Genomic DNA, 12,606 nt, shown 5'->3' with positions numbered 1-12,606 from the left:
ATGAAGTAGTGTTAAGAGAGTATTTACTGAAAATGTAAGCACCTAAGCAAGCTAGGCAATTAGATATGATAACAAATAAAAGAATCGTAAGTTACATAGCATAACCAAAGTTCTCATTTATTAGCTGCCAATTATACCTTAGCACTACAGGCATTCTATCAAAAATCTCATGTTATTCTTTTAACAATCCTTTAATGTTAATGAACCGGAAACCCCCAAAATCTCATCCTCTCACCTACTCTAACAATTTTCTCCTCCTCCTGTGTTAATTTCTCCCTCTATACCTAATGCTGCCCAATAGCTTTTACCTCCCCCCCTTAAACTTCTTTCTGATTTCTCCCAACTTAAATTTAAAACAAAAAACAACTCTTAGGGGCGCCTGGGTGGCTTAGTGGGTTAAAGCCTCTGCCTTCAGCTCAGGTCATGATCTCAGGGTCCTGGGATCGAGCCCCGCATCAGGCTCCCTGCTCAGCCTACTTGTGATCTCTGTCTGTCAAATAAATAAAATAAATCTTAAACAAAAAACAAAAAACAACTCTTAGTCCTACTTCCCTTCCAGCTATCACCTGTTTCTCTTCTTCCTTTTTACGTCATGATCCGTGGGGATGGCACGCCTGGCACTGTGCAGTACACAGCCCACATGACTGAAGTATCTGTATTGGAACTGTCTACATTTATTGCTTTCAATTTCTTTTTCCATTTTACGCTAAAGCCCACTACAGTTAGGCTTTTGCCCCCACCAATCCACTGAAATTATTCTCATCCAAATGTTTTCTGTAAAGTGTCACATAGAAAATATTTTAGGCTTTGTGGGCCATATAGTCTCTGTTACACTTTTTTTTTTTTTTTTAAAGAATGCTCTAAAACTGCAAAATCCATTCTTCATTTGTAGGCTGTAAAACAAAAACAGTAACAAAAGCAGGCATGGTCATGAGGTACATTTGGCTTGATGGTCAATTCCCTGTCATTACCTTACAAGGCCAATAAGTACTATATGATTTATACTTTGATCATGCTTTCCTCCTTCAAAGATTTTCTTCACTTGGCTTCCAGGGCATCACTTACATTCTCCTGGATCTCCTACTACCTCACAGGTCACTCCTCTTCTAGCCTTCTTTGCTAGTTCTTCAATTTCCTGACTTACTACAATGGAATGCCCCAAGGCTTGGGGTCTTGAGTTCTTTCCTCCATCTACTGCTTCCTCTCCCCACCCATGGTGACCCCACCCAGACTTAATCACCGCTTGAGGGGGGGTCCCCTTACCTTGGACTCCTCCTCTCTTTCACACCCCACTCTATCAGCTAATCCCATCAGTTCTACCTTCCAAATGAACCCAAAAGCTGACCATTTCTACTGCTGCCATTCTGGGTCTAGCCACCACCATCTCTTAACCTGGTTTACAGCAATAATCTCCAAATCGGTCACATCATTTTTACCTTTGCCTCCTTTAATCTATCCACAGAGTACCAAAGAGGACCTGGTTAAAAACTAAGTCAGATCATGTTACTCCTCCATTCAAACCCCCCCTATAGTTTCCCATGTAACACATAATAAAATCCTTATGATGGCCTTCAAGGTTGAAAATGATGCAGACAGCCTGTTTCCAGCTGGGCCACATTTACCTCCCTTCTCACCCTTAGCTGGCCCAGCTCAGCCATGCTTACCACCTTGATTTGCCTCAAAAAATCCAACACACACTCCTACCTTAGGGCCTACTGCTCCTAGCTGCTCCCCGGGCTTGGAACACTCTTACCGCAAATACCTTTAAGGCTCACTTCTTTAACTCTTTCAGGTCTTTATTCAAATGTCACCTTCCAGTGAAGCCTTCTATGACTTTCCTATTTATAATTGTGAATCCTCTACTACTACTGATCTCTAGCACTCCCCAGCTCCCCTTTCTAATACACTATTCCAGAGAACTAATCATAGCATTACCTAATGTTCTATATATAATGGTTGTTTAGTTTTTGTTTGTTTTATTTTGTTTTTTTACCTGCATGAATTAAGACACTTTCGTGTGTTTGCTGATTTACTTCTGGAACCTCAAATAGGACATGGACACAGTAGGTGTTCAACATTTAAGGATAAATAAAACCACTAATCATTCTAGAAGAGATGGTCCCACCAACAGTAGTACTTTAAGAATAAACTTAGAAGTCTTAGAAAAAGAACTTATCTTGGTTTGACCAATATAAGGCTAACCAGCAGAGAGTCCAATATTTCTTACAGCAGATTAATAAAAGTACAAATAATTTGGCAATGTGTATTGGCAACATTTTTCTAGATGCTTACTCTCTGACACTTCAGTTCCACTTTGAAACATCCGTTCCATGGAAATAATCCAAAACATAGGAAAAACTATGTGCATAAATATTTAGAAGTAAAAACTTAGAAATTATGTTGAACAGTGAACTGAGTAAAATATGGCACATATTCTTGACAGAAATAATGTTCATGAAATCCATTATTCTGTTTTGAAAACTTCAGCGACTCCACTTTGCCTTCAAGACAAATTAGGCAACTTTTTCTACCTTCCTCAGCCTGATATTTTGTCCTTCCCTCTTCAAAATCTATACTCTAGGCACACTTTACCACCTCTCTACCTTTCCAAATTCTCCAATTTCTGGAGACTCTTAACATCTTAGTTTATGTGCCCTCCTAGGTACTCTGGCAGCACTTTTCACCAAAGTCATGTTTCATAGTAATTTATGGTAACTGCTTCTTTAATGAACTTTTTCACCCACCACAGCGAATAGCTAAAACTTAGCATAAGCACCTGATCTTAAGCAGGCAATACATGTAGAAATGAACTGAGTAACATTACAAAAATGTTTATGCCACTATAAATTAACAGAAAGTTTTGGAGGACTGTATGATCTATTTTTGGGGGGGGGGGGAGTTCCAAGATTGTGCAGGTGTGCGCATGCGTGGGGAGAATCTCATAATGGAAAAGAAAGTATACTTGTGTGTGTGTGTACGTGTTTGTATGTCTATAGGGCGTCAAAATGTAGATAATAACATTACAGTACTATAAAATGCTTATAAAAACAGTTCCTCAAACTTTTTTTTCCTCTCAAAATGCATAAACCAAATAAAGACAACTACTATGTGAGGAGCCAACAAAGCAGCTAGTCCTTCTATTACCTGAGTGGAGTTAGATAGTTGGTTTTTCCACGGCTCCTCTGCGCTGCTGGTCAGGTTTGTGCGGTTATGAGGTAGAGTGACTGCGTTTCGCTGCAGGTAAGGCACGTTTCCATTACTTCCACTTCCTGTTATGTGATTATTGCCTATCAAAATAGTGTCTGTACTCCCCAGCGTTCTTGATGTGCTACAGGGAACATGGCCTGTAGAAAAGGGTCCATTGGCCAAAGGCTGCCCAGGGCAGGCAGGGCGGACTCCAGGCTGAGAGACGCTAGGCACTCTGGTCAGAGCAAGCTGTGGCTGCTGGCCAGAGACTGAGTTTGTAGGCAGTGATGAGTCAGCTGTTGGCCCATTAGGAATTCCAGTAGATCGTACCTGTGCAACTCCTGTTTGTCTCATCTGCCAAAAAGCAAATGAAAAATAAATGCTGCTTATGTGGCCCATGAAGTTCAGAATCAGAATATGAAGGGGTGTTACCAGGTAATCTCTGATCTTATCCTAATGTTTAATTTCTCTAGGTTGAAAAATACACACTTTTAAAAATAAAAAATTTTGTTTGTTCGTATTTTGATTAGCTCCCTTAGAAAAACACAAATCTGTTTTGAGAAACATCCCTTCAGTAATGATAAAAGAAAGCAGCTGATAATTATGGAAAGTGGAATTTACAGGTCTTTTCCCTAAGCAAACAAACAAGGAATCTCAAATTTTCATTCTATTTTATTTATATACCAGATCCTCCAAACTAAACAAGTCCTGAAGAACCTCACCTCAGTTTAGGATAGCTTAAGTAATAAATAAAATAAATAAACCCTTAGAACACAGGCAAAATAGCATGTAAATAAGTAAGACAATACCAAGTCTTGTGCTCAAAATGAAATTTACAGCTGTTTTTACCTAAAAATCTCTGTCCACTATTAATATTTTAGGAAGCAAGATTACTAACTTCCACCAAAAGCTGGCAGAAAGAAGTGGGCATGAACATGCTCTAAAAGGATGTTTTAGTAAAGAAAAATACTCAAAATGCTAACAAATTTTAGGGGGAAAAAACGCTATACACACTTGGTGTTGCTGCATTAAGACAAACTGACTTTCCAGCTGTTCCAGCATCAGTTTCTGTGCTGGATTTAAGTTATTTCTATTTGCACGGAGCTGTTCCAAGTGCTAGGAAGAAGAAGAAAGGAGAATACAGTCAAAGGCATATCTAAGAAACCAGCTCAAGCTCACTATTCTATGCAACCTTGTCCTAAAACAACTAGACCAACTCAGAACCACTATCTATCTAGTCAAAGATACAGATTCCCAATCAACAGTCATCAACCCCAAGATGAAGCCCTTTAAGTTTAAGAAAGTAAGAAGTAAACATTCACCTAAAGAGGTTTACTATAACGGGATATTTGAGACAAATGGGCATAAAATTTTACTTGTCAATACAGTATTTTTCGGTATTCAAACAGAAAGTTCTTTAAGCTTACAAATGCATCATGGCAGGTACACTCAAAGCAGCACTGTTCGGAATAGGAAAAGTTTGAAGACAGCCTGACTATCCAAAACAAGTGCTCTGCTTAAATAAAGGTGTGACATCTACATAAATATGCCACAGTCATAAAAGAACAAAGAAGCTCTTTTACACACTGACACAGAAAGGTCTGTAAAAATACACTATTAACAATATATAATGCATTGTACCATTTGTGTAAAAAAGGAGAAAAATAGTAACATATGAAAGGAGGAGGATGCATATTTGCTTGTACATGCATGACATATCTGAGGAAAGACCGGTCAACTATTAAGAGACTGGCTGTTAAAAGGAGAACTAAGTGGGCCGGACCAAGAACTGGAAGGAGAATTTACTCTATATAGACTATAATCATACTGATGCAGTTTGAACCCTGTGAATATACTGCCTGTTTAAAAATAAGTGAAAAATCAAGACTAAATGATCCCAGTACTCTGATATAAGTAGGTTCATTTTGCTTATGTGCATATTAATTGAATTTACTGCCACTCAACTTTAAGAATACTTTAAAATTTAAAGTTCACTGCTTCTACTCTTTTTGAAGAGGAAACACAATCTGTCAGAAGCACATCTCACACACCTGTAATTTCTGTGGCGTCAAACACCACGAGTGAGCTTGTTGCTGTACTGGAGGCTGTGACACTGCATGGCCACCACTCCAATTGTCGGGAGTGCTCTGAGGAAAATTGATTAAAAAAAAAAAAAAAAAAAAATTTGGTTAAATCCATGGAGTTAACAACAATGACTAATGAAGGCCAAATGACTATGAACTGGAATATTACATATAAAAAACGTTACGACATTAAATTCTTTCAAAAATAACTGTACATGCATAATAAATTTGGGAAATCACAAATTTAAAACAAAAATATTGATTCTTTAATAAGCCACCCAAAAAAGCCCACCCCTAAACTATGGCCCAAATGGCTAACCTAAACACCACACTGTCCACTAGATCCAACAATAAATTTATCTCAATGTCAGTAGAAAGTGATGATGAAAAGTGTGTTGAGATCTTAACGGCAGGGAGATGAATAAAATGATTTGATGAATGCAAATTTATCCCTACTTTCTATATTTAATAGGATGCTAAGAATTTGGGATGGAAAACTCAAACCTTTCACTCTTTGATGTCCACAGATTTAAAATAAAGGACAGGAGACAGTCAAACTGCCCAAGTCAGGGCAGTTGGGAGTTTCCTTTTTGAATGGGATTTTCTATTTCTCTAAAACATATACCTTTGTTGGACTAGATGTTCTTTTCCTCTTGGCAGGACTGGACAGGTCATCTACTTGGCTAGAAGGAATCATGTGTAGTGGCAAGGATTGCTGTGAAATTGGTGTTTGACTGAGGCCTACTACAGGTTCAGTATTTGGATGATGAGGTTTACATGCCTAAGAATCACAGAAGGAAGACAAAAATAGGGTTCTATATATTCTTAGTTCATTCCTTCAAATTATAAAACTTTACAAACTGCATACTTTTCAAAGCTGTGTGGACATCGCTGATTGCAATTATTGAAAATCAAAATCAAATGAATCATCAATGGAGGAATGTGTACCTTCCTTTGAAAAACTGCTTTAAAAATTAAACAAACCACTGCAGCATTATTTTAAGAAATCTCCTTCAAAATCATGAAAATGCACAAAGGTTCTAAATTGGTACCCCAAAATTTCTTCCCATATCAGAGGGAGTTTTATTTTGATCTAGATTCCCTTCACAATTACAGCAAAAGGCTTTTCATTAACAAAAGCCTCCTGTACTTAGTAAAATACGCTTGACCACTATAGATTGAAAAGAACCCTTAAAGCTGGGCACCTGCAGAACATAACCCAACTTCTCACCTGCTGTGCTGTGTTCATGGCACCCTGCCTGGAGGTAAGCTCTGCGGGGATTGGTAGGCTCCACGCCTCCTCAATACTAGGAAGTAATTTAGTTTTATTCTGTAGACTACCTTGTGGAAGGTTACACAACTGAGCCTAGGAAAAATTATGTAAAAAGCAAATTTAACACAAGCCTACTTGAGTAAGAGCAAGTCCACTAAATCTTCCTAAATGCTATAACTAATTGTTTTTAAAAGAAAATAGATTCTTAATTTGGGGTTTCAGAAAGATACTAAGTATAAAGAGGGTAACCGGAATATAAACCTTTGTGAGAATTAAAACAAAGCTGAGCTCTGTTTTCAGAGTTCTCATAGCTGTCTTCTCATGAAACTCCAAGCAAGAGTGAAAGACAGTGTTTGTGTTCTTTTCTCTAAAATGCTATGACAACTTAAAAATGTAGACAGCACATAGAAAAAAATTATGTAAATTAATATGCATCAACAGTAAATGTGCAAAAGAGCATCTTTTAAATACTGCATATCTTACTTAAAATGAAAAGTTTAAAATAATATTACAAGCTATGGTATGTTTACAAAATATGGAAACAAATTATAGACATCAAAACACAACTAGACAAACTTTCCAGCCACCCGCCTCCTGCCTGAGTGTCATGGGGAAACATATGCTTTTAAAAAACTGCTATTTAAAAGTTTTACCTGTAAATACTTAATTCGTGCTGCAAGTGCAGAGGTATTACTACAACTTTTGCTTCTGGTTGCATTTAAGTAGCATTTAATGGCATCCTGAGGCTGGTTGCAGGATTCGTAGAGTGTGCCTAGGTCCATCCAGGCTGCAGCATGGCCATGGTCCAATTGTACAGCACAAATATAAGCCTGTAAAGCATCCATAGGCTGATTTTGCTGCTGATATAGCACGCTAGAAAGAGGAAGAAAAAAAAATAGGTCAACTAAGAAAACTACTTAGCTTCTCACGTGGTATTTACTACCAAGTACATTACATGTGATGCAACTGCTGTATATCAAGTATAATACCATTATTTTTATATAATGTCTTACCCTATTGAACACCATGTATCTGCACTTGCTTCTGATTTATCAATAGACTGCCTGTAAGATATAAAGGCATCCTGAACTTTCCCAATACTTGAATAGCACCTGAGAAGGGAGGGGGGAAAAAAATCCAGACAATTCCATTAATACTGATAAATTAATTTTCTGAAAAATGGACTACACGTATCAAAGCAAATAAAAAATCCTAACAAGCTAACATATTTCTGTGAATGTGTGTATATATATAAAATTTTAATGTAAGTTATAATTAACCACTCAGTAAACTATACTATAGTTGATCTGGTAAGTGCTAAAGCATGCTGCATTAATGAATATTAAAATAATTAAAGGCCATATTACTTCAATATCATATAGAGTTGAAAGCACACATGTGCATACACATGCACGGGCCATTACACTTGAACAGCCTGATCTATTTATATAGCTTACATTCATTAAAAATACAGAGTTAAAAACCAAGAAAACCATTCTATGTTGGTAAGACTTGCTGAATCAGATTTGTTCTCCTTTCCTAAATAATAACCATGAGGTCAACCACTCTAATTCATAAAAAATACAAATATTAAGGTGCAGGTAAAAATCAAGCTAACTATCAAAAACAGTAATAATAAGGTGAGTACAATATTTCACGTCACATAAGGGAAGCAGGGATGATTAAAGTTTCAAGACCTGTCATTTTCTTAATGCAGATGTACTGGATGGATACAGAGCAGCAGCTGAAACTATAAATACAGAAATTATCTTCTTAGTGCTTTGCACTAAGGAAAAAAGAAAAAAACAAAACCCAGTCCCTGCCTTTAAGGAGCTTACAATTTAGTTGAGGACTGAAGACACATTACAAATGTCATGATGCCATTACCACATGGCTGACATAGACAAGAACTGGTCTGAGAATTTAGGGTAGAAGACACCACAATATACACTACAGGATTTAGGAAAAGCAAGGGAAGGATAACACTAAGGAATCTGAATATGCATAGATGCATATAAGTTTAGATCACTGATTATTCATTATCAGCCAGTATATGGCAATTTGGCCATGAAAATAAGACTGAAAAATAACATGTACTTATATACATAAATTTTCCATTAAAAACTAATGAATATTTTTATTGAAACCAACTTATTTTGAAATATAACTGGCCAGGTAAACAGTAAAAAATTCTTAAGTGTTTTTACATGCCCAAATAGGATATTTAGATCCTCATGATTATTCTCTGGAATTTTACTGATTCATGTAATCCAAAAGTCTCAGGAACCACTGATTCAGACAAAGAAGATGAGAGAAGGCATTTTAAAATGTTGTTTGAAGGGTATGAGCAAAACCCAATATAGAGAAGACAGCACAGATACAAAGAGTAGAGAATTATAAATCCAGCCTGAGGATAACCTGAAATTTTTCTTCTTCTAACAAGAGAAATGGCACCATGAAAGCGCTTCACAGGAATATTAATCTGCTAGCTGGATAGGATAAACTGGAAGGAAAATAAATTATGGACAGTAAAAAAGAAGGCAGCTATACTCACTGACTTGGAGCAGGCCAAAACTGGGATAAAAATAAAGAAAATGGCATGAAAGAAAAAGAAGGGAGAAATAGTAAACCAAAAAGACAGATAAAGACTTTGTGACGACTGATTAGATATCCCTGGGGAGGGCGGTATTAACTTAGATTTAAGCCTGAGCAAAGAGAGTTTTAAAAAATAAATAAATAAAAGGTGACCTCATTGGCAAAACTAAAAGGAGAGGAGATGATTTGGAAAAGAATATGATGAATGAGGTTTGAAATATGCTTACTTTGATGTGAGGTGAGAACACTAAAATGGATACTGTTAGGTAAAGAATAGATGTGGTCCTGAAATTTAATACCTTGAAATACAGAGATCTAGGTTTGAAATTTATCCACACAGAAGAGAGGGTGTAAGAACACAGGACACCTACAAGGGAGAGGTGAAAATAAGCCTAAGGAATCACTAATTTTGCGGATTGGGCAATAAGAAATGTCAGTGACTGAAACAGAGAAGGCAGTGTCTCCTTTACTAAGGGAGAATTCAGGAGACGTCGTTAACAATGCCAAATAGGGACAGATACCACGAAGGAAGGAAATGCTTAACAGGTAGTAGAAAACATCTTAAATCAAAGCCAAATCTCAGATTTATAGACAAATTTACCTCACCACTGGGAGGAATAAGCAGTAATTCCATAAACCTATGTTTTCACATTCCGTTCCTACAAAGTGAAAGTAGGAAACCAATGTGCCCAAATGTGGATGTACCAGTCCAACCGCCAACCAATTTCCTCTAATAAAACTTAACTAAGTTCCCCTGAGACAGCCTTGTGTCTCTGAAAAAGCAGCAAGTGAACCTAGGCTCTAGTTCCTGTTCTGACTTAGTTACCTGTGTGACTATGACCTCGGACAAAACATTTTACTTCTCTGAATTCACTTTCTGTATCTATAAAATGGAAGGGTTTACAGAGTGAAGCAGGTGACCTCCCTGGTTCCCTCCTAGCTCTAACATTCTATAGTTCTGTGGTAACAATGTTAGTGATTAGTACTAGTATAAGAGCATTACCACATTATCCTTGTATTATGATACAGACATGCCAAACGACATCTCCAACACACACCTGAAGGCAAAGGTAAGTATAAAAAGCCTCAGAAATATTAGGGTCATCAAATCCCAAAGTTATCTGACACTTGAGGTTGTCACTCAGAGCTTTAATAACTTTTTTAAAAAAAATTAATTAATTTATTTGACAGAGAGAGAAAGAGAAAAAAAGAGAGAGAGAGAGAGAGATCACCAGTAGGCAGAGAGGCAGGCAGAGAGAGCGGGGGAAGCAGGCTCCCTGCAGAGCAGAGAGCCCGATGCGGGGCTCAATCCCAGGACCCTGAGATCATGACCTGAGCCGAAGGCAGAGGCTTAACCCAGTGAGCCACCCAGGCGCCCCAAGAGCTTTAATAACTTTTAAAATATACACTTATTTACAAAAATTTTCTCACAACAAAAAGGATTAGAAGCAACACATCAGTAGGCAGTGAAATGAGGTAAAAAAAAAGTAAACGTCAATGAAAAAAGTCTAAAACAACTGTCGAATTATGTTATTATGGATAAAAAATCATTAACATCTAACATGATAATCTTGAACTCCAAAACAAATTAAACTGAGGTAAGTATCCTTTATTTGAGAAATCATAAAGCATGCCGCATATCTGGAAAATTTTACCTGAAAAGATTCGAATAAAAGCATCTCAATGGCTTAAAATATGAAGTCAGTTACTAAAATTTAAAAACAAAACAAAACAAAACACCCTCCCATGGAATACTGTTCACTAGCTGAAAATTACAGCATTACTAAAATAGTAATTTTAGATATTTAAATGCCTAGAATTTTTTAAAAGCATACTAAAAAAGACAACAACACTACTGTATTGTATTCAACTACTAATCTTTAGGTCAAAAGGAAAATAATCTCTGGTACACATGCCTTTTAACCTATATTAAAATAAATTTTCATGTATAAATGTTAACACTAGAGGCCATGACTAGGCAGCCCCAACTTCCCAGTACTGAATCTCCTTTCCAGTCCCTGTATGAAGCCTCCCACTGCGCAACACTAGCACTAGCAACGGTGCTAGCTCCAAACGCAAATGGTGTTCAGTCAGTTCATTTATTCCATTTATTGTATAGCCACTTTGCTAGGTGAGAATATACAAAGATGGTAAGATCCAGCTTCTGCTCCCAAATATCTTCAGTGAGAGAGAAAGACAAAATTTGGACTCTCAAGCTTTACTAGTGAGCAACCCAAATTAGATGATTTTATAAGCCTTGGAAGGCATTAGAACATTTCTGCTAAAAATAGCTACTTTCCCAGCCAACTCTTATTGTACATTATTAGTGACTTATCAAAAATTTTTTAAAAAAACGTAATATTACTCCATCTCACAGAACCACACTTTTCTAAATTTAAAGGTAAAATGAAACCATACAGAATGCTAAAACTTAACATGATTATATGGAAAATTCAAAGAGCTAAATTAAAACAAAATGGGATAATTTCAAAAGAAATCACAAAACTGAAACCTTTAGGGTGAGTAGGTACCTAACAGATAATCTATAACCAGGGTTTCTCAACCTCATCACTACTGACATTTGGGGTGTGGTAATTTTTTGTTCTAGAGGGCTGTCCCACTAGATGTCTGTAGCATTCCCCATAGCCGTGATAACCAAGTATCTCCACACATTATAAATTGTCCTCTATGGGACAAAACAGTCCCCTATGAAAACCAACTATCTAACACAATCCTCTTCTTTAATAGGTTAAAAGAAAATTGGAGCATCAAAAAGTTTAACTGTACCATCCATGATTCCACATATGGTAGCCTAACCAAGAACTGAATCCAAGTGTCTCAACATCTAGTACATTGATCTTTCCACCATACCACAAAAGCTAAAACCAGTTAGGAACCAAAATACAATCTAATAATGGCCCCAAAATATAAATCAGATACATATACAAAAAGTATATTTCAGATAATCAGTAATTCTGGCATTTAAAGTATAGAGAAAAGGTTACAGACTTATAGAAAACTATTTTCATTATATGTCACTTCTCCTTTCCAACAAAACCACTAATAATGTATCCACTTTCTCACTGTGGGATGTCAAGCAGAATTGATCTGAGACCTACATTAATCAAATTATGTCCATTCTAACCTATATATCACTATCTAAAATTATAAATAGAAAGGTCCCATTGGCTACTGGCAGTCACCAGGCAGAGTAAGAAATTAATTCTGTTCTGTTTGACACATAAAAAAAATACTAGAATTCAAAAGAAAGGGTATTTATTACTAGAATGAAGAACTATTATCTAATAAGACTTTTTAAAAACCGGCAATAATTCAAGTCAAATGAAAATCTAACAAGCAAAGTAAGAAATGTCTCAGTAGACCAGATAATACTGTGAGAAAACTATCACATTCAGAAGTTTTAACTTCCAGAAATCTTTGTGATAATATATTTAAAAAAGGATAATA

The 12,606-nt window shown here is 36.5% G+C and overlaps 1 protein-coding gene across 4 annotated transcripts in view; it reads right to left on the bottom strand.

Annotated features, from left to right (window-relative positions):
• KDM6A (lysine demethylase 6A) overlaps positions 1 to 12,606 on the bottom strand; it is a 200,565-nt gene that overhangs the window by 45,823 nt on the left and 142,136 nt on the right. The window contains exons 11-17 of one of the 4 annotated variants that reach the window (XM_080794729.1): positions 7,557 to 7,655; positions 7,197 to 7,416; positions 6,502 to 6,636; positions 5,896 to 6,051; positions 5,238 to 5,333; positions 4,201 to 4,302; positions 3,145 to 3,540 (exon numbers count right to left, since the gene is read on the bottom strand). In XM_080794729.1, the coding sequence (XP_080650855.1) occupies positions 3,145 to 3,540; positions 4,201 to 4,302; positions 5,238 to 5,333; positions 5,896 to 6,051; positions 6,502 to 6,636; positions 7,197 to 7,416; positions 7,557 to 7,655 (1,204 nt within the window). The remainder of the gene's footprint in view (positions 1 to 3,144; positions 3,541 to 4,200; positions 4,303 to 5,237; positions 5,334 to 5,895; positions 6,052 to 6,501; positions 6,637 to 7,196; positions 7,417 to 7,556; positions 7,656 to 12,606) is intronic. The other 3 variants (XM_080794730.1, XM_080794731.1, XM_080794732.1) reach the window with 3 other exon arrangements.

Source organism: Martes martes (assembly GCF_963455335.1).
Source record: "Martes martes genome assembly, chromosome: X".
Taxonomy (NCBI): Eukaryota; Metazoa; Chordata; class Mammalia; order Carnivora; family Mustelidae; genus Martes; species Martes martes.
This window is presented reverse-complemented; position numbering and strand designations above follow the sequence as displayed.